The 22850-nt window shown below is 37.8% G+C and overlaps 3 protein-coding genes across 4 annotated transcripts; 2 read left to right on the top strand and 1 right to left on the bottom strand.

Annotated features, from left to right (window-relative positions):
* The first annotated feature begins 1027 nt into the window (after nucleotides 1–1027).
* On the top strand, nucleotides 1028–8270 carry LOC127640722 (ankyrin repeat family A protein 2-like). The gene is made up of 9 exons (XM_052123441.1): nucleotides 1028–1107; nucleotides 3110–3472; nucleotides 3583–3741; nucleotides 5020–5085; nucleotides 5252–5349; nucleotides 6406–6531; nucleotides 6758–6824; nucleotides 6941–7021; nucleotides 7155–8270. The coding sequence occupies exons 2-9, from the start codon at nucleotides 3223–3225 to the stop codon at nucleotides 7208–7210; spliced, it is 903 nt and encodes a 300-aa protein (XP_051979401.1). The 5' UTR covers nucleotides 1028–1107; nucleotides 3110–3222; the 3' UTR covers nucleotides 7211–8270.
* Nucleotides 8027–14425, bottom strand: LOC127640836 (transcription factor BTF3). Of its 2 annotated transcripts, none has more exons than XM_052123498.1 (6): nucleotides 14346–14425; nucleotides 13505–13573; nucleotides 13271–13384; nucleotides 12955–13156; nucleotides 9351–9407; nucleotides 8027–8386 (listed from the first exon to the last, which is right to left on the bottom strand). In XM_052123498.1, exons 2-6 carry the CDS (start codon nucleotides 13571–13573, stop codon nucleotides 8340–8342), a joined length of 489 nt encoding a protein of 162 aa, XP_051979458.1. In that variant the 5' UTR covers nucleotides 14346–14425; the 3' UTR covers nucleotides 8027–8339. The 2 variants fall into 2 exon arrangements, with proteins under 2 accessions (XP_051979458.1, XP_051979467.1); XM_052123507.1 differs by having other exon boundaries at nucleotides 14281–14406.
* A 3848-nt stretch (nucleotides 14426–18273) lies between these two features.
* Nucleotides 18274–20057, top strand: LOC127640640 (forkhead box protein D1-like). Its single transcript, XM_052123326.1, has one exon. It carries the CDS (start codon nucleotides 18524–18526, stop codon nucleotides 19577–19579), a length of 1056 nt encoding a protein of 351 aa, XP_051979286.1. The 5' UTR covers nucleotides 18274–18523; the 3' UTR covers nucleotides 19580–20057.
* The last annotated feature ends 2793 nt before the right edge of the window (nucleotides 20058–22850 follow it).

Genomic DNA, 22850 nt, shown 5'->3' on the forward strand with positions numbered 1-22850 from the left:
TGAACCCATATGTACATGCTGAGTGTATCTGTTAAATTCTTTATATTTAAAGTGTTTGATCAAGTTAAAATGTCATAATGTATTATTTCCCCTTTAAATACATGCATGTTTACACATTTATTACACATTTTGTTACATTGTTGCTTTTTGTATGCATAATTTGTAGTATTTACAAGTATTTACACTGAGTTTACATTATTTTTAAAAAACGTTAAAATGATCCTGTCTCTTTAAGAACAGAGGCCGTTCTGTTTTGCTGTTATTCTGACTGTAAAAAACAGAACGGGTATTAAAAGAGACTTAAATCAATGAAAATAGATTGCGTAGATCTCAACTTTGAAAGATATTTGGAGCCTAAAAGAAAATTGGCCCTGGGGCTCTTGCTAGTCATAATCAACCCCTGTGTAAGAAGCTAAATAAATTAATATGAGATCTCCTTACACCAGTCTAATAAGCTGTCACAATCTTTCTTCAATCATGATGTTTATCTAAGTTCTGTTTTTATGAATGTCTTGGCAGTCACCAATTACCACAGTTTGACATATTCGACTGTAGTAATGCCAACTGTTGCAATTCAAATAAATTGAATTTAAAAACATTTATTGTCTATCCCACAGGGATATAACATTTTCTTTGACATAAGCACATAACTGTTAATCAGAAGGTCGCTGGTTCGATTCCCACAGCCACCACCATTGTGTCCTTGCGTGAGGCACTTTACTTCTGGTTGCTCCGCGGGGATTGTCCCTGTAATAAGGGCACTGTAAGTCGCTTTGGATAAAAGCATCTGCCAAATGCATAAATGTGATGAAAAGCCTCACCAAAACAATACAAGCATCACATTAGCAATACATTTTATAACTATAACAACTAAATACTAAAGTAAAAGCTTATTGACAAACATAAAGGGTGAGTAAATTCAATAAATTAGATATTCTGGCCTGGGGATATTTCTCCACATATAAATTGGCACACTTGACTCCACACTCTCATGTAAATGAAGACGCTTGACTCCACCCTCTCGGGCACGTGAGCATTTGAAAAAACTTTATTTACAACCATAACTGGAACACCGTCATTTCAAAAACAAGATATTATCAAAACGAGGTAGGTATTTATGATTACATTATAAAATTCAAACAACGTCTACATTTATTGAATAATGTTACATTAGATATACATAAGCGTATACGAATGCTAAAAAAAAATAAGCTAGTAGCGTCAGACCGTTAATCCTTTATTAGAAAACAAGCTACAGTATGCTAAAAATGAACCAACCCCCTCTCTGCTCTGAAGAAATAAACACATAATGTTAGGGATGCTTGTATACTAACAGTTTCACATACTATTTTATTGATTAACAGAGAGTGCTGGCGAGATGGGTGGCCTTGTTTTGGTCAGTACTGCAGTCTGTCAGAATCAGAATGAGCTATTATTGCAAAGTATGCTTCCACATAAGGAATTTTCTTGGTGACAGAATCTTCCAGAGCACAAACAATACAACAACAAGACAGAAATAAGAATATAAAAATAAAAAGCTTATAGGAATATAAGTGTATATATAGAAATACACAAGACAAAAATATACATAGTATGCACAAATACAAATCTGTTATATACAGTGCAAGGGAATTTAATGCAGAAGAGGTAGGATATGTTAAATAACATTATTGATTAAGCTGTGTATTGTACATAATTATTGCTCAATGGGTCAGTTTTAACTGTTCATGAGATGGATAGCCTGAGGGAACTACTGTTCCAGTACCTGATGTTTCTGGTGTTCAGTGCTCTGTAGCGCCGGCAAGAAGACAACAGTTCAAAAAGTTAGTGGGCTGGTGTGAGTGGGGACCAGAGTGATTTTACCTGCCCTTTTCCTCGCTCTGGAAGTTTACAGTTCTTGTGTTGCTCAGATTGACATTACACATGTTAATTTGCCAACCGTGTGAGATGATGTATTGTTCTCGAAGATTAACGTCTGTTTCAGACATGCAGGGTTTAATTTGTTTTGAAAGTGTGCTGGGTTTGTTCATTCGAATTAACAGTTGCTTTAAATGCTGTGATTTGTTCTGAATGTGTTTAAGTTTAAAAATCAGCAAATACCTGCATATTTGTTTGAACAATCTCACTCTGCATAACGTGTTATGGTATTCCAACTTGAATTGGGTTATTAGCAACGTAATTATCATGAAATAACTGTTATAATACTATTTTAATTATAATCATCAGCTGTGGTTTAATAGTATCAGAAAATAAAGTTCTTAAAGGGGAATATTTGCCCCCTGAAATTGATTTTCTGGGGCACATTTCTATACCAAATTTATAATTGAGTAAATTGAACTCAAATACTTTAATTAAAATAATTTCCCAATCTGAATAATTATTCATGTTATCTGTAAGTTTAAATACACTAATCAATGTTAAATACCACAATAGATAAAACTAGCTAAATAACTAACTAAAACTATCCTAAAAGAGCATTATGCACAAGATATAATACAATAAAACACTGCTGAAAAAACAATTTAAATGATTGACCAATCTCTACATTATTTAGAGCTTTCTACTGTCTACCAATTATAGTGTTTTCTTAGTGTTTTTAGAGCTGATTTCTCCCCCACCATTTTTTATTTTCAATAAACACTTTATATTAGGTACACATTCAACAACACTCGCCTCTGAGATGGTGAATACAAAATTACTAACAGCTACAGATCACTGTGATGTCTGTAGATATACTAAACCAATAACTAGATGGAGGATAGGATATTATGAAAAACAGTATACAATGCAAGACACATAAAAAAACAAATGAATGCTTTTTGCCCCCACTTTTAAAATATCTGGGGCATTTTGTCACTTTCTGCAACATTTTTGCCCAGAGCCCTGGTTCATGTTTGACCCTGGATAGTATTGTAGCTATGGTTACAGGTTCATACTGGGGCACAGAATTACCCAATGCAGAAACCTTTATATACACTTGCTCACATTATGTTTGACTCACAACTATTGCAGGCATCTGAGCTGCATTTATTTTAGATGAGCTACAATTTGTTGAATCAGATCTTTCACTAATTTTCCACTAATATAAATCTCTTTCTATATATCCTAGGGACAAGGCTTTATTCTGCATGGGAGCTAATCAAAAGGGGTTGACCCAGTTTGAGGAACAAGCTCAACAGTTATTCATAGCTTCTGTGTCAAATTACCAATTCTGAGCAACATATGGCATCAGAGGAGATGGAAGGCTTGTGCCCTTTGCCAGAGGTGACAGACATCAAGGTAGAGCTACCAGTCAGCATGGGCTCAGCGGATGCCAATTCACAGAACACCATGGGAATAAAGTTTATTTTACCCAATCGCTTTGACATGAATGTGTGCTCACGCTTTGTGAAGTCATTAAATGAAGAAGACAGTAAAAACATCCAGGACCAGGTGAACTCTGATTTGGAGGTAGCCTCAGTGTTATTTAAAGGTAAAGCAAATGAATGAAGCAAAAATTAATTGTCGTCTTATCTTTCTCTGCGAGTTTACCGTAGGTTGTTAGAAAGGGTGATGTCTTGTTTGTCTTTTCTCTGTCAACAGCGGAGTGCAATATCCAGACATCTCCCTCACCTGGTATTCAGGTCAGGCATGTGTACACACCATCGACTACCAAACATTTCTCTCCGATAAAACAGTCCACCACACTCACCAACAAACACCGTGGCAATGAGGTCTCATCCACACCGTTGCTTGTTCACTGTAAGTTTCCTCATATCTCTTTTTCTCAGTACTACTGTCATCCACATTCTTCAAAAAATCCTCAAATATTTGTCAACCCATTCTTTTTTGTATTATTGATTCCATACAAATTAAATAAACATAACAGAAAATGTGGAATCAAATGATATAATATAATTAGAGTGGTGGTGGTGTAGTGGTCTAAACCACATAACTGTTAAACAGAAGGTTGTCGTTTCAATCCCCACAGCCACCACCATTGTGTCCTTGAGCAAGGCACTTAACTCCAGGTTGCTCTGAGGGGATTATCCCTGTAATAAGGGCTCTGTAAGTCGCTTTGGATAAAAGCGCCTGCCAAATGCATGTAAATGTAAATTGCCCCACCCCACATAAACACAAACCCCAGTGGTGATAAGTTAAATGAACAGTGACACACAAACATAAAAAAATCCAGCCAACTACCATCCCCTAAGAATAGCCAGCCTGCCTATAATAACACTGGCCAGGACCCCATTTTTTATGTATTTATCAGATGTAGATGTAGACTTGATATTTTTTTTAATCCTAGCCCACACTCCCTCATCCAATACCAAGTTTAAATCTTTCTCCTATAATCTCTTGAGAGAAGCCAAAACTCCGTCCCCCAGACTAAGAATTAGCAGGGAGTAATACAGTGATGCCTCATGACCTTTTCCAAAAGCAGAAATCACTCTCAGAGTATCTGCCACTTTAGGGGGTATGCTACTCCCAAAAATAGAAAAGAGTAGGTGGCACAGCTATACCTAATGAACTGAGACTAGGGAATCCCAAAATGTTGAACCGTATTTTCAAAGGATCTCAACACTCTACTCTGATATAGGTCACCGAGTGTATTAACCTCCCTCAAAATCCACTCTGTGGGGGGACTACTGATAAATAATTTTGGGTTCAGCCATATGCTTGGGGCTACATTTAAATAAATGTCTGAATGAAACACTCTGGACACCTAAGTCTATACAGAGTGCAAATACGAGATAACAGGGTGTAATTTAACTTCTCCGGTTAGTTTGATAGAAAGGCTATGAAATTGTGAAAATTATGTCTGAGACCGAATGCATAATAAAACAAGGTCTTGGGTAGGCCTAGCCCACCTTTGTCAATCAGCTTTTGTAACTTACTGAAATGTAATCTGGGACCTTTACCATTCCAAATGAAGGATTTTGTGATGTTATTAAATTGCTTGAAATAACAGCTATAGGGAGAGTTTTTAGGAGATAGTTGAATTTTTTCATCCTCACCCTTATTTTTATTTTTTTTTAGCACTGTCTATACACCAGTTGGCAGCACAAGGAGAGATGGTGTTCTTAGCAAGTCGAATAGAACAAGGTTAGATGTTTATATAAATTTGGTTTGAAAGCACAACAGCAGTTTCTGTTCACAACTAACACAACTCTTAACTCTTAGGTATATCATGGCTAAAATTATGCTACATGGGGCTCAGTTGTGGTATATGATTGAAAGATCGATAACTTCCTGTTTCACTTTCAATTAGAAACAGTGATAAACCTGCAGGATGAAGAGGGATTCACCCCATTAATGTGGGCAGCAGCTCATGGCCAGATTGCCGTGGTGGAGTTTCTTTTACAGAGTGTGAGTACAACTACAATTACGTAAACATTCACAATTCTTCAGTGTTGTCTGTGCAACCATTCATTCACGTTGATTGCTGCAGCATTATTCTAATAAGTTGCTACTTTTATGTGCATTATTCGAATAAGTTACTACTTTAATGCTTGCCAATATTATTGTAGTATCATAATATTTTTATTTGCCCAAACCTGAAAGTCAAGGCAAAGTCAAGTTTATTTATAAAGCATTTTAACAACAACAGCATCGACCAAAGTGTTGTACAATTAAGATCAGATTAAACACAAACTTAAAAACAATCTGCAAAAACAAAAGGCAATAAGTTGCTTTTCCTGTCTCAGTGGGTGTTTTTAGGCCAAAATAACCTGTAAAGTGGACCAGACATCATCCGGCAGCCTAAAGTCTGGCTCTGAGACCTTAACCCAGTGTTTACTGGAATGGTATTCAGTGGCTGAACTTTGTCGCTACTGGAAATCTACAGCACCACAGCAAATTAAATATTTTACCCAACCATGAGCTTTTAGTCTGAAATAAATGTGATGAGATAAAAAGTGTAACATGTAATAATGTCTTTCTACTGCTTTATCTTTGCTGCACTCAAAACATTTAGCATGAACAGTGTAAAAATGATTCACTAAATAAACTGAATCAGAGCAGTTTCTGAACTAATACCTCCAGTCTTGTCTGACTCGAAATTAAGCAAAAACTGTTTTTTGTACTTAAGTTTCATGAAACTTATTTAAAATTAATGACTGGTTATTCTTAAGACAACATGTTGTAAAATAGACACATTTGAATATCTTTTTTTTTTTTTTCATAGTATAAGATGTTTAGACTAGTTTACATTTAATACAAAAATAAAATAAATAAACATTAAAACACAAACTTTAATATTGCAGTGGTTATGACTGCAAAAAATAAAATAAAGCATTCTGTAGGGAACACTGACTTAACCAGGTATACTTATAATGCAACTACATAACACCTAAAAAATTATGTACCCGTCACAAAAGTACAATTTTATTGACAAATCTCTGGATATTCTCACTCCCTTTTCAGGGGGCAGATCCTCATCTTTTGGCCAAGGGGAGAGAGAGTGCATTGTCACTGGCCTGCAGTAAAGGGTACACCGATATTGTAAGAATGCTTATCGACTGCGGAGTTGACGTCAATGAATATGACTGGGTAAGTGATATTTAAATTTGAGATCTGTTACTGGCAATCACGTGTCTGTCATTACAGTGATATTTTATGCTGGTTAAAATATATATATTTTTAAGTTTATATGAGGATTCTGATTTTGAAATGAGTGTGCAGGTTTGTTGTACCGTTATGTGGTAACTTTTACATATACAGTCGAATGGTTGATTTGAATGCTGTATAAGAAAACAGTGCCTGCTTATGTTTCCAGAATGGTGGAGCTCCACTACTCTATGCAGTGCATGGCAATTATGTTCGTTGTGCAGAAATCCTCTTAGGTAAAATACTTTGAAACCATTTAGTTTTATTATTGCATTCCAGTACTTTTCTTCGTATGTCCTCAAGTTTGGTTCACTGTAGTGTAATTATTTTTTTTCTTCTGATCCCTCAACAGAGAGTGGCGCTGACCCTACCATGGAATCTGATTCTGGTTTCAACGCTATGGACATGGCTGTGGCGATGAGCCATAGAAATGGTAGCTATTACAGGTTTACCATCAACATGAAAAAAAAAAAGATAGTGCCCTTAAGCCTTTCTAAAGATATGTCTCGAGTACATAGTACAGATCGTTTTGCAAAGCTGTTTACCAATAAACGATTGTTTTCCAGTCCAACAGGTCTTGGAGGCTCATCTGCTCAAGCTTCTACAAGGGATCAAAGAATGACCATGATATGAAGTAACAGTGAGAGGAAGAGAAGGAATACAAGGAGATTTCGAAAGAACATTCATTGAGTGTTTAATATCAGTGAAAGGTCGACGTGGACATTTTGTTTTGCACATTTATGAAATTCACCAACCTTGAAAAATTAGTTCATAACAAGGATGCAAAAGGCACAGATCAACAAATGCAAAAGTACTGAATTTGAGTGTTGCAAATCAGCTGACATATGTAGAATTTTGTTAGTGATATGTGTGTTTTGGGTTTATGCCACAAAGATTTTTACCTAGTATCATTGGATAGATACATTGCAAAATTAAGTGGTTTCACATTAAACTACACTGGAATTATGAATGGCTCAAAACGTTTTGGGCACTTTAGAATAAGGTGGAAAAATGACTGAACATGGTCATCAAGAGACGTCCAAGTACTAATTCAACAGTTGTCAAAGATGACAATTGTGATAACTTTTTTTCTTTCCTGGACTGCACTCTTTTAAATTAAGTTTGGTGCTACAACACTGCAAATAAACATCATTACATTTATTTAAACTTATGGTAGTGTTTGATTATGTAATTAATATTTAGAGAGCTTAAGGACATTTTAGAAGGACAGAAATATACAACCTACCACACAAGTCATTACTGCCTTCAAAGTTAGCCTGTCTAACAAGACGCGTTATAGCTAGTAATTCTAAAAATGTTCCTTGTACCATTTCTGACCTGCCAGACAATTAAGAATAGTCTTAAAATGTAGGCGAAGACTATTTGTTTCAAGTTAAAAGCATGTGTGAACCGAGCACCAATAATAAATAAAAAAGTATTTAGTAAGCTTTTAGTCAATAACAAATGTTTATTTCCAGATGTTGATTCAAATAGGCTGCAAACAAGTGAGCCTTATTAACAGGGAAGGTGGAGGCAAAGATGCCTCTTGGACCACACAAGCAAACAAACACACTGTGCATGAAGCTGTGTGGTACAAACAATCTCACACTCTCAGCTTGGACACAAATGGGTCACAGCAGTGCACAAGATTCAGGAGATGCAATATATTTATAAAAGAAAAAGGGGAAAAAAAAAAAAGTCCCACATGTCTCAGAGACCGGAGATTTCAACCGCCTTTCCTTCCCATCAAGTTAATTTGCCTCGTTCTTTGAAGCCTCATCGAAATTCTCAACAAGATCTGCAAAGAGAGGAAACGAGCATTCAATGAAACAATATCAGGTCAACATTATATAGACAATGACAATTCAAAGGGTCTATGAAGGCTGAAAACGTGGGAACGCCACAGATTAGGAAAATCTATGGAAAGGCTGACCATCTAATCAGTGCGAGAGTGACAGGAACTAAATCTCATCTTTGTGAAACAACCTGCGAGTGTTTATAGAAACACGATATGGGGTAAGGTCATTTCTATGCTTCTCTCTCTGTTTCTCTGCTGAAATCACTCTGTATGTGATTTCCACAGTGAACATAAATGAGCACTGGGAGACTGAAAAGTCCACAGCTGTAAAAATGGAACCACAGAGGATCAAAAGCAGGTTTCCTTTTATGAGATGAAATCTGATAAACGGGACATCAACTATTCTGCTCTAGGGCGTCAAGAGTGGAAATCGCTAACAGAAGGCTGGAGTTTGATTGTTTTCAGAAGGGACAGAAAAGGTTGAATCTCAGTTATGGCCACAATGGGGCAAGCTTTTCACCCTTTGTCATCATGTGGCTGAGCTCATTTTGTAATGTCGGAGATGTAATTATACTTTTTCAAGAATTGGGTTACTTACTACAGTTTGCCCAGGGAGAAGTGGGAAACTGTAATAGCAACCTTATGTGTTGCGCCCCCCCCCCTTCGAAAAGAAAAGCAAACCAAGCTTTCAGTACTCATAAACAGTAGAGAAGATTTTAAACTAGTCCATGATGGCACTGCAAGAGCCAAAACGACCTGCATAAACCTTCCTTTTTTTTTGGCCACTAGCACACCGAAAACCGAGTCACTGTGCAAATGCAAGCAGGTGTGCTTTGCTTACATTACCGCATAGACAAACCCAAATGGTAATCATTGTGGAGCTCTAGAACCAAGACGGCAAGTAAAATACATAATACACAACAAGCTATTAAAAAGAAACATGCAAGTGAATAAGCATACTGACCTGGAACTTCATCATCATCTTCCTCTCCACCAGCTACGGGTGCCTCTCCATCACCAACTGAAACAATGGGTGAAGATTTACTGTCAACACAGTTTAAAATCATGTACAAATTCTAGCACTGGGCAGTTAATTGAATTTTATTTTAAATTACAATTTTGGCTTCCAAAGATTGTGAAAACAAGATAATCAAGATAAAACGAGTTTCGCAATGAAACACCCCGGACTTATATCTTTAGAGCATCCTTTATTAAAGTTCAAATAATAAAGGAGCAGGTTATGAAAATAAACTCAGAAACTGGCATTTCTCGGGGGGCCTGGGTAGCTCAGCAAGTAAAGACGCTGACTACCACACCATGAGTTGCAAGTTCAAGGTGTGCTGAGTGGCTCCAGTCAGGCTTCCTAAGCAACCAATTGGCCTGGTTGTTAGGGTGGGTAGAGTCATGTTAACCTCCTCGTGGTCGCTAGAATGTGATTTTTGCCCACAGTTGGGCATGTGATGAGTTGTGCGTGGATGTCGCAGAGAATAGCGTGAAGCCTCAACAAGCGCTAGATTTCCATGGTAAAACGCTCAACAAGCCACGCGCTAAGATGCGTGGATTGACGGTCTCAGACGCAGAGACTACGCGGACACGGAGATTCGTCCTCCGCCACCCGGACTGAGGAGAGTCACTATGCCAACACGAGGACCTAGAGAGCATTGGGAATTGGGCAAGCCAAATTCGGGAGAAAAAGAGATAAAGAGAAACTGGCATTTCTCTATGCAGTAAGCACATCTACCAGTTGTGTGAAGTGACCGGGGATGCGATCGAATCTTCTCCCGTCTGATGCACACACTGGCACAGGGACGCTAGTCACTTGCACGCATTTGCTGTAGTGAATCATAACATATGTGTTACATTCATTGTGTGTATCTTATGAAGAAAATCAGCGATATGCAGCTCTGTTAAGAGGCTTTTTTTTTTTTTTTTAGTTAAAAGATGGATCGTAGTGAACAAAGGCAACTGTAGTCTTAGCCCATTCTACACTAGAACAAAAGTTTTTCATTAGTTTTTTTTGGCTTGTTTAACAAAATAATAACAAAACAACATACATTTACTTTAGAAGCTATACTGCAGAAGAAAATAATAGTTATTAGAGAATGTGGAATTCAATATTTAATCAGGGCTCGATATTAATGCTTGTCCGGGAAGAGTGGATTTTTGAAAGGGCAACTGAAAGTGAATTTTACTTGCAGGACCGGAGAAGCAGACGGATTAAAACGTCAATAGCAAAAAAAAATAACTGGATATATTTGTGATAGGCTAGGCCTGTGTCACTTATTAGAAAGTTTGTTTCTTATTCTGTTGTTGAAAGTAATTCAAAGCATGTAATTGTATAATTCGCTCATCTAGTAAAGAACATCTAGTAAAAGCTGCGCCCAGTTTGATTGACAGGCAGCGTAGGCTGTGTGGGTTTGTGATGAACATGCACGTGTTCCAAAAATAATCGTGCTAATGCTCACCTGGACGGTCAAATACATTTCAAAATTCCAACAATATGCTAGTCTTTGTGAGGTATTAATGTAAACACAATGAGTTAAGTCTAAAGTGATTGTAAACAGTGGAGAAAAAAAAAAAAGTTACTGCTCTTAACTTGGTAACTTTAGTAGCTTTAATAAATATGAATGTATTATAATCAAACAGTGAAGGCCAGTAGTAGTTTTATGCAACCCCCAGAGCAACCTGGAGTTAAGTGCCTTGTTCAAGGACACAATGGTGGTGGCTGTGGGGATCGAACAGGCAACCTTCTGATTTCCCATTATGTGCTTTAGCCCACTACACCACCACCAGTACCTCCCAATTTGAATATGATGAAAAAGTAGCTCTCATTCCATAGAAGTGTGAGCATCCCTGCTGTAAATGATGGTGATGGAGTCTTTTCTTTATCTGACTACATACGTAACTAAATAATTATTAAACGAGAATAGCCTCCTCCCCTACCTAGTGCAGTTTACATTTCAAGTTCAAGGAAATCCACTGTTAAAAAGACAAAAAAAAAAAAAAAAAAATTCAATAAATGCACAATGTTTCCAAAGTCAATAAGGTATCGTGTTAAATAATCGTGATCTCAATATTGACCAAAATAATTGTCGTCATGACATTTGCCATAGTCGAGCACTCCTGCTTTTAATTTTAGCCGGTAATTCTAATGCATTTCATGTAAATTGATTACAAATACAATATTTCCACTGCATATAATGAGGGATGACAAAATAAAAATTGCAATTATGATGACTAATTGTGTAAATATGGATACATCAGCTCAGACTTTCAATCCTAAATCCTAACAAAGCAAGAAATGGATCGTTCCTTCTAGATTAAAGTACACAAAAATTCAGCAGCCCAAACGAGAAAATAAACAGCTCAAACAAGAAAGAGTTCACTTTCAAAAATGTAGGCATTTTGGAGAAAAGAGTCTGCCTGTTTCAAGCTGTCTATCAAAGTTACATAATCTTACATTAGGTTCTCAAGGCATAAGTAATAGGGATGCACCGAAATTTCGGCCGCCAAAAATTTTCGGCCGAAAATGGCACTTTCGGTTTTTGGCCGAAAGAGAAAAAAGGCCGAAAATATATACCTCCTCATATATATATATATATATACACACACACACACACACACACAAACACAGCAAGAGATTCTACAGGAAAGTGCCACGATCCACAGCAGTGCCACAACTAGCGCAGCTGCAAGACAACTTGAGACGTATCTAGCTGAACTACCCCTTGCCGGAAGCGACAATCCCCTTGACTACGGTCGCATAAAGACACTTTGCTTTCGCGGATTGCACACAGGTATTTATCTGCCCAAGCACCAGCACAGAGAGTGAAAGTCTGTTCAGTGCAGCATCTCATGTTCTTGATGAGCTTTCTGACAGGAGAGACTGGACCCTCTGCCATTCTGTGTTCTGCCTTTTGTTTTAATTAAAATTACTGTTGCATATTTAAACTTTTTGAAAGATGGTAGCTAAGTTCATTACTTGACTGTTGTTTTGCATATAATAGTTTTATAAAACTTTACATTATTTGGATAATTGTTAATAAAATCTTTAAAATTAGATTTTTACAGAACTGAATGAAGAATAATATTTAATATAGTTTTAATTTTTTTTGTCCAATTTTGGTGTGTTACTTTCAATAAAAGTGTGATTTATTTTATTGGTTTGTAGTTTTTCAATTCAGATTCATAAAATTAATGAAAAAGTATAATATTAATACAATTATACACAAAAAAAAATAGGTTAAAAAAAAAAAAAAGTACATTTCGGTTTCGGTTTTCGGCCAAGTGTATCCTGGATTTTCGGTTTCGGCCCAAAATTTTTATTTCGGTGCATCCCTACTAAGTAACCAACTGCAAGTCTTTTTAAAAACATACTCTCTAGGAACAGTTAGACCAGCAGCAGTGACACAACCCTCCCCCACTACATTACTTACACCTGTTAGCAAGCACACACAACTGTCACTTTGTGGTGCAAGTTATTTCACTATGCTGCTTGCTACATAAAATGAATGACACTGGTATTGGGACTTTAGGCAATAAACACTGGCTTTTACTGAATCACACACCTTGTTTGGGTAGAGCCTCTGCGAGTCTGCGCAGACTAGTCAGGCTGTCAGCGCCAAGCTGGTTGAGGATAGAGGGCAGCATCTCGGTCAGCTGCTTGGTCTCTGCGTGGCCTGTGATGGTGAAGGTGTTAGCTGCCAGTGAGGCTTGTACTTTAGGATTGTTGAAGTGAATCACTGTGCCCTGGTTTGTGAACATATTCACCTGCAAGGCAACAGCGTAAAACATTGAAGCAAACTTTAGTTGAAAGGCCAGAAAATGCAGGCTAACAAGATTTCAGTTATTTGACGACTTGCATTCAGCTGAACCAGACAATACCTCCTCGATGCCAGAGATGTTATTTACTCCCAACTTTTTCAGGGAAAATTGGAGCTTCTTGTCATCTGCAGTGGCTGTTCTGTGGACCACCTTCTTCTTTCTGCGGGCGGTACCCTGGCAAAAAAATTAAAAAAGCCATCAGAACACCCGAGAGGAAATTGTGTTGAGTTGCATACAACTGTCAAGTAAATATACTTAAGCCTCCCCATAGTTTAAGCATAGTGTCTCCATTACCTTTCCACCGATGCGGACTTGTGCCTGCATCTTGGCTAATTTCTCCTGGTTCATTATAGTTTCTTTCATCTGTAAGACAAACAGAATGATGTCAAGGATATCGTGTAGGGCTGGATGGAGATATAAGTCAAAACTATTTTAAGGGGTGCGGTCTGAATGACACATACAGAGGATAAACTTCTCAATAGTCCTCGAGAAAATTTCTAAACGCACGTAGCACACCCAAAACTTGGAGGTTAAACTGAGGTCTCGGCTCAATTTCAGTAAACGACGGCTTTATATAAAACGCAGCGGTCAATAAAGAAGTTCTCAGAGCCCAGTTAGCAATCATATCAGAACTGGTTTGTTATGCCTGCTGAGCTAGATGAACAAGAGCGACCAATTAACTTAAATTAAATAATCCCCGCTACATTACGGTTCTAGGTCGACGCTATCACCCACATACTTAAAGTTTCAAACTCAAAACAATGCGACGGGTTTGTCTCAAATTAAACAGATAATTCAGATTTGATAAAACGGAAAAGCTGGCGGGGAAAATACGCAACAAAATCCTTCATCAAGGAACGATATAAACATTAAGAGTGTAAAAATGAAATATAACAATATTAGGTAAATCGGTCGCGCCTGAAGACTCGTGCTGTTTGTTAGTAGTCTCATGCGCTCTCAGGCCTGTCTCTCAAGACAGGGCCGAGTGTCGCCCGATCGATTACAACACCTTTCCACGGGTCTTTCCTATAAAACCGCAGCCGCTTTCGGTAAACAAGGTTCTTATTTACCTTGAGCCTCGGAACCAGGAGTGGTTGTGCAGGAAATAGAGTATATTTTAGAGCTCCTCACTGACCTGCACGCTAGCAGCAAACACACGCGGATAGCAAGATGGAAGCGAGAGAGGAGGACGGAAGTGACGAAAGGACTAAAATGCGACGCAGTGGGCTGGAACCTGAAACCATTTGCTGGTCTCTGCTCTCTGGGCCAAGAACAGAGTTCGGCCAGAATTGTCGGATCTGTTTTGTACAACGATGCTGTAATGTTTTAAGTTAGAGGTGAGTATAAATTACATCATAGCCTCTAACAAGAAATAATGACACCCCATTATTATAGCCAATTAATGGTTATGAAAACATGTCGTTGGCCCTATAGAGGCCTAAATGTTTGATCCAAAAAAGATCCAAAACAGGGCTTTGCTCTGTGAGGTAAAACGGGTTGATTTAGATTCAGTTTCTCATATGAATAATATGCATGTTTATATAACATCTGTTAGTAGGCTATTTCATTTTAAACGGTGGAACATCACACTAATCTATGCAGTGGCTATTTATAGCTAAAACTTATTACACACATTAAGTTCCTTCAAATGATAATTCCGGCAAAATACTAATACTAATTTCATCTTTTGATCTGTGCAACTCTTCAAGCCGAATTTGGTGACTGAATGTATGGGGATGATAGCAATTATTATTACTCTTAATTTACGCATAGCCTATGTAGGTGTATCAACAACTAGGCTATAGAAATCACGTCGTAAATTTTATCGATCAGTGGCAAAGGTGTGATCTCTTGGACCATAATTACACCATTATAATGAACCTCATTTCAATGGTATGGCATATCTTACCCAGCAATAGTCTAAATAAATAGATAATCATCATAAAAATAATAATAAAGTTGATCAAACATTTTTAAGAGCTTTTGGCAGGCCTTTTAATATTCCCTATACAAAGCCCTATACACTAGGCCTAAATAAATTATTCAGAATTTAAGAAATAAAAGAAGTCACAAAAAAATAAAACACTCGTGAACCGTGACCGAATTTGCGACGCTTTTTCATGTGGATGTAAATGTAATTTGTGAACGTAACTAAATATGTGAGCGAGTGCGGAGGAATATGTTAAAATAACACATTTGTTTCGCACTTGAGAGGTTAGAACACAGTAGGCTACATACAGCACACGGCGCCGGAATTATGCCACAGCCAATAGGAACATCAGTCATTGATGATCTGAATTGTGCGTATCCTCCCAGTGAATATTGTGCAACAATCAGACATTGATAAAGTAGCCCTATTATTTTTTTAATATAGGCCTCGTTTAAAAAAACCTGTAATTTTATTTTCAATCATATTTAAATAAACCACACGTTCGTTCCATTATAAGTTAATGTCTTGGTTCAGGGTTAAGCAAGAAGCAAGTGAAAGTTTTCTTTCCCGAAAACATTACTGACCTAAACATTATTTGACCGATCTTTAATATTTCATTTGTGTAGCTTCTTCTAATTAGTGTTTATTGTTATATCAGGCTTGATTTAATTGTAGGCCTTTAGAATAGGCTTCCAACTTGATATTCACTGAATAATTCAAGCAACTTATAATTATGGTATAGCCTATTGATTGCCGACATTTCACTTCTAATCAAGAATGAAAATATTTGTTTTTCACTTTATTACCTTACATACCTTATTATCTTACATTTTGCATCCTGTAGCCATGCTATCTTTATAACAATATTTTGATTAAATTTCAGTGAAAAACAAATAAGCTGTTGTACAGGATAACTTGACATAGACATACAAAATACTTGGAAAAATACATCGGATCGGTCATGTTAATTAAATATTTATTTTATAAATAGCTACTGTATTAGAATAACTTTATAAGTGATTGTATATTGTTACAAAAATAGATGCCTTTCAAGATTTAACCACAACTGCATTTAAAGACTTGCTTTGCAAAAAGAGTAGACCAGATTTCAACTATTATTATTAGGACTATTATTTAATTTATTTATTATTATTTTTATTTATGATAATGCTTCGGAACCAAAATTGAGGCATATCATTAGATGAACAGAGTGAACAAATAAAAAGTTTTCGCTTAAGAATGAATGATGAAACTGTCGCGAGATGGCACTATTACAGTCCATAATATCTGCTGGAAGTAAATATATGTTAAATACACAAGCCTGACCACATGAGTTACCATAAAACGGACATCAAACCGGACCAGATGTTTTTGTCATCATACAAAAATATCCCTTATACCCACGGAATCCTCCAGAACCAACATGAAGCTGTAATAAAGAAGGAAAGATCATTTATTATGAAAAGTTTGAAAAATCCTTAATTTCTGCCGGGTCCACGAGTTTCTATGGGTCAACATTGTGTGTCTTTTGGACAAGACCGTTTTCACCACTCCTACCACAAGTTGTTTTAATTTCCAGATTTAAATGTAATTTCTCTGGTAATTTTTTTTCTTCTTCTTCTTTTAATTGACAGAGCGAGAATAACGACTTGACCGAGTGATGTTTGTGTTTTGCCCAGATATTAAAAAAAGTAATATATATTATTTACATTACATTAATATGATATAATTGTCGTTATTATTAATATGATTGTTATTAATAATAATAATAAGAGGAGGAATAATAGATGCAGTGAAATTACAATTGATATGACATTAGGCCTAAATACTGCCATATAGCCTAATTATATTAATAACTAACAGTATTTCTTTTACTAGTTGTTTATTCAAACATGTAAAAAATTAATAAATGAAAATAGTCACAAAAAAAGAAGTCTTAATTGTTAATGCGTTCTGAACAAAAGCAATTAGGTTTCACAGCCGATAGATTTAGTCTTTAATGCTATTCTGTCTTTGAGACTAATACGATTCGGCTTTAAACTCACAGTCTAACAACAAACGTGAAAAACAAACAGCGGCTGTAACCTGTTTTCATCCCAAAATTATTTTACATTGGATTGTCCGCCAAAAAAACAAACAAAAAAATAATTAACTGATTTTATTCTGCTTACATTTAATTATTGTACATTTTGAATTGTCGATATTTGACTTGAGTATTTTTAGGCATGACAAACTGGGTTTAAAATATAAATCCATAAATGTATTATTGTCAACTTTATTCTGGATTATTCGCACGTTGTTATGAAAGTGGTGCCCAAACTAACAACGTACATTTTTTTCTTAGTGTGCAGAATCAGAATCAGAGCAATATAGGCCTATATATCCTACTTAGTAACTCACAAATATCCTACTCGGTTAACATTTTAGAAATTGATTTTTTTTTAATTATAAATAGGGTGACTATTACTCGACAAGATACTAATTGAAAATACTTATTATAAATCTGTCAATTCTGGGCTCTCAGTGGCACATGCGCATGTGCCCTTCTTCTATGCGAGCTCCGATGCTCTTTCGTGCTCCGGGTGACTGATGCGAGTTAACAGCTGACTTTTTTCCATTACCAATGACTCGAGGATGATCTAGAGTACTACCATGGCACGCAAACGATGCGCAGTGAGGGCAGGCATGGGGCCCATGCGAATTTGTGATAGCATTTCAATTCACTATAATCACAATTCCATGTCAAGGAGGCTATGCCGAACATCAGGAATAGTTAAAACATTTATTTCGGGTTGAAACTTATTGAAAAATAAAACAATACTATAGGGAGGGTCTTACCATTTCGTCATGCTTAGGTCGCTGAGCTCCTCACATCTCCGAGTCAGGCTATTAAAAAGACAGCATTTCACCCAGGACATGAAAAATCCCACCAAAGCATTGGAATATGAGATGACCACTAATTATAGGGATAAACTTCACAGTTCTTGGGGTTATTATTCGAAGACCGTTATCTGCCTGATATTTTTTTATCTTTTCAATAGCAATGGTGACGCTTTATTGTCATGTGATCAGAGTGCTGGTATAAAGCGCAAGGAAAGGTCCGCCCTCTTTGGAATCCTGGTTTGGCCTTTAGGAGGGTCTCCCCCGATACTCCCCTATAGAGCACGCGTGTGGATGTTGCGATCTAGGCGACCTCTTGATTCAGAGCCGATTTTAATCCATTAAAAGTCTATGGCACCGGTGACACACTGGCTCGTCCTCTCTGCCACTCGCGTATCTGCTCGACGCGTCTTATGACTTCTCCAGAATCGAGAGCGCAGGTAACACGCAGGCTCAACACATCCATCGCTTCTCCGCCGTAGCCCATCAGGCGAGAGAGAGCCATGACTTTGAGCTCCGAGATGTCGGATGCGTCTGTGCTCTCGGAGGAGACCGACATCGACGTGGTTGGGGAGGGAGATGATGGTGACGGGCACACACGCTCCTACGTGGACGAGGTGGCTCAGATGCACGACGAGATCCTGCTCAACGGTTCCCCGCCTTGTGTGGATGCCTCCACCGCACGGGACCCCTTCAAGCCAGCGACAAAAAACACTCTGGTAAAACCCCCATACTCCTACATCGCACTCATCACCATGTCAATCCTCCAGAGTCCCAAGAAGCGTCTGACGCTCAGCGAGATCTGTGACTTCATCAGTAACAGATTTCCATACTACCGGGAAAAGTTCCCAGCTTGGCAGAACTCTATCCGACACAACTTGTCCTTAAATGACTGTTTCGTCAAGATACCACGGGAGCCTGGGAACCCCGGTAAAGGCAACTACTGGACACTGGACCCAGAGTCAGCCGACATGTTTGATAACGGGAGTTTTCTACGGCGCCGGAAACGCTTTAAACGCCAGCAAGCTCCGGAACTTCTCCGGGAGCACGGAGGCTTCCTCCACGCGCCCGCTGTATACGGCTACGGACCTTACGGTTGCGGATATGGACTACAGCTTCCGTCTTTCCACGCGCATTCTGCGCTCCTCGCCTTTCAGCAGCAGCAGCAGCAACAACATCAGCCGCCGCACCCGTCCCGGCATCCACACACGGGAACACTCATCCCCGCGCCTTCCCTCATGCCAACCACCACGGAGCTCGTCCGCACGCGCTTCTATCCCCCACTAAGTCCCGGTCTTTCCTCCCCCATACAGACAGCGGCCAAGACCCCGGTTCACCGTTCTCCTTTCTCCATAGTCAGCATAATTGGGAGCTCTTTAAGCCCTACGAACTCGCACTGTCCCTCAAGGACATCCCCGGTGGTCCCAGTGCTGCCGCCGACCCTCGCTTCTCAGCACTCTCCAAATCCGCCACATCCCCTCCAAGGAGTTTTGCACGGACCGACGTCTTTACACGAAACCTACGCCAACAGGATTGTCAGTGGCACGAACGGCTGTTAATTTCTTTCTTAACTAAACGTCTAAATGTTTTAAAGTGACACTCCTATGTTTAAGGTAGGATTATTTTTGTATTGTTTTGTGTCTTTTTTAAACGCAGCTGAATGGTGAACAGTAACACTTCCGTGCCTATATTCAAGCTGTGAAATATAAAATATATATATTTATGTTAATTTTTCAGTTCAATCCTATTTCCGCCCCCACGAACTTTTCGTTGTCAATTTGATTGTGGTAATCACTGCATAGGGCGTCTCAGGACAACATTTTTAACAGGCTATCAAAATAATTGTCATATGTCTACAATTATATATTTTGTGTGAAAACACAAATGTTTTCTAGTTTGACAAAATGTTTTTTTTTTTTTTTACTTTGTAAATGAAAATTCATGAGGATTAAAAATCGAGCGTTTTTTACGTTTTTATCTCAACACAATGTACATACATTCTTTGGTATTGTATACTCGGAGTGTGATATTTTTTACACGGTCTGTTTTTCCATTAATAATAAATATTGTTTTACAAAATAAAATGAGTGGAAATTAACTCATTGATAGACAGCTACACAGTGTTCTCCACAGCTTTCAATGAGCTAGGATTATACTATGGTCTATAGGTCTTCACTTTGCCTTGATCATTTTAGGCATCCTGAAAATAAATCCAACCACGCTGAAAAAAAATAAATAAATAGTAACATAAAAATGTGTTTCATGTATTAACTTCTAAACTATCTGGGGTGATTCAAGTCAAACATGTTTTAACATCACTGAATCAACCCAAATACACAAACATGTTTAAGGGTTAGATCGAATAATAGCTCCTTACGGTAAAAATAGCAGTTTACGCTTTTTAAGGAGTCCCTATGGACCTGATAAAAAATACATACCTATAGCCACTTCTCATCTATAAGTGCCTTAGATTTCACAAAAGGTAGTCTATATGTTTTGAGAGGTGTAGTGTGGTAGCTATAGTCTGTTTTTTATTGTAAGAGCAATTACAACAACAACATAATAATAATATAAATTATAATAATATAGGCTATATTCTTTATCATCACAGAAGATGAGGCGGCAGTTTTGCTGTTACAGCATTTTCCGAGCTTTCGATGGCATCATGCATTGCTTGATGAAAAAAAAACCCACAAATGTGTGTGTGAGAAGGCAAGAGAGAGACAGAAAGAGAGGAAGAGTCGCAGCTGAACACTACAAATGTTACGATGGAGCTGTTGTGAAATGACAAGCAGTATCGGAGTATTTTGTCAATGCCATATAAGCTAAACTCGGGTCAGTTGAAGATTTAAACTCCAGGACGCCCATATAGCCTAGCTTTGCCAACTGGATAAATGGATCAAATGTAGGTCTATTGATTCTAATAAATATATTCGATGACTGGTTGAACTGAGGTCTTTGTGGGAATTGTTGTATAGTCACCCTTTAAAAGAAAAAACGGCAAAGTTGCTTTGCTCTGACACATTTATGAATTTGGTTTGCCCGTTTATCAATTATTAATGGAAGTTTAGAGGCTTGGAGTGATGTGCTTGATAGCATAACACGATGACACGCAATTTATTTTCTGATGCTTGGAAGGTACAGAAATGCCGATGGGAATTCATCGTTAGAAGAATGATACAATTTTTGAAGCAATCACAATGTAAACCCGAATAACTTAGTATAACTTAGAAAGAAGGAATTTGAGGTAATCCGTTACATATTTTTTTAAGTGAATACATTTCATATTTAAGTAATTGGAACTGTCAGGTATTGACTGAGTAAGCTAACACATACACTTTGATGGCACTTTGAATTTTGAGTAAACCACCAGATTTTTATTTATTTATTTTTGCAACACAAATCTGTTATTTCCATTATTTTATTCACCTAAGTCTGACTAGTGAGTTGCTTTATAATGAATATAGTAAGCAAGACGCGTCTATGCTATTGGCCCTCAACCTAACCTCCAGCTCCACTCAAAGCTCCAGCATAACTCTTCTAAATGGCAACAAAACATAAACACTAACAAGTTTCCCCCATTGCATTCATGTTGCAAAAACAAAAACAAATAAAATAATATTTTAACATTTACTTTCCCTATTGAGTCACATGCAAAGCATGCTGGGAAACCCCCGGCCCAATTTGAGTTTACCAAACCAAAAAAAGTTAATTAAACTCAAAGCAATAAAACGGTACAGGTGTCAGTTTTGTGAACTCAAAAGAAAGAGAAAGTTCTAAATCAAGATTAATTTATTTGAACTGATTTGAATGATACAATTTTTCCCTACTCAATTAAATACAATTAAATACTTTGAGCATTGAGGTCAGATGTAGTCAGACTGTAGAATATCAAAATAATAGCAGTTATTACACATATGTGGTTTCTTCCTGATATCAAACGAAATGGCTATGCTCTTTCCCACATTTATCTCCGTTATTACTACCCAGAGACAGCACAGTGTCACTGGGGTGAGAAACGTGGTGTTTCCCTGCCCTCGGGTCGATGATAATCGGTGTGATCTGATCCAGCTGGCCCTGTCCATGGGAGAACACTCCTCTCGTTTGGTCGTAGTGAGGGATTCAGTTCATGTAAGCTAGAAATCGGCCAGTTTAACAGAGGGCTAAATTCGTATGCCCAGTGTGGAGAAGCTAAGGAGGCCAGTTTGCTGAACTTCAGCCAAGCCCATTGGCAGCCATTATAGCTAACTGCTGTTTGGATGCCTACTACAGAATAATGGTTTGTAATTATAGATAAACTTCTTCAAAGAGACGACAATTAAGACCACAATTGAACATGTTTTGAGACCAAACCAGATGACCGATATTTTTAGGGAATCAAATAGGGACGCGGTATAAAATGAGCTTTATGGAAAATAAAACCAAATTAATATTTGCCATATTTGTATTTGTGTGTTTCTTTGTGGCCCTGTGCATGGGTGCGCACAAATGCCTAGTGTGGACGCAGAGGAAACGCACAGGAGAGATAGTTCAGTAGGCCAATGGAGCAAGAAACGCTTGCACGCTTACATGAACACAAACAAGCTAGAGTAGTGCCACTGATGCAACCATGCAACTGCTCGCTGGAGATAAACGTTGCAAGGGTAAATATTCCGCACTAAAAAGTTCAGGTTCAAATTCAGAAGTTTGTGTATATAAAAAATGGATATGTATGAAATGGATACGTATTAGTCTTTCTTTTGGCTGCTTTGAAGGCGTCATTGGGCTCGTGCAGCTGAACTGCAAAGACCGTTCGCGTGCTCAACTATGGCGCTTTAATCTAGCCAGGTT

This window comes from Xyrauchen texanus, chromosome 4 (genome assembly GCF_025860055.1).
Source record: "Xyrauchen texanus isolate HMW12.3.18 chromosome 4, RBS_HiC_50CHRs, whole genome shotgun sequence".
NCBI lineage: Eukaryota > Metazoa > Chordata > Actinopteri > Cypriniformes > Catostomidae > Xyrauchen > Xyrauchen texanus.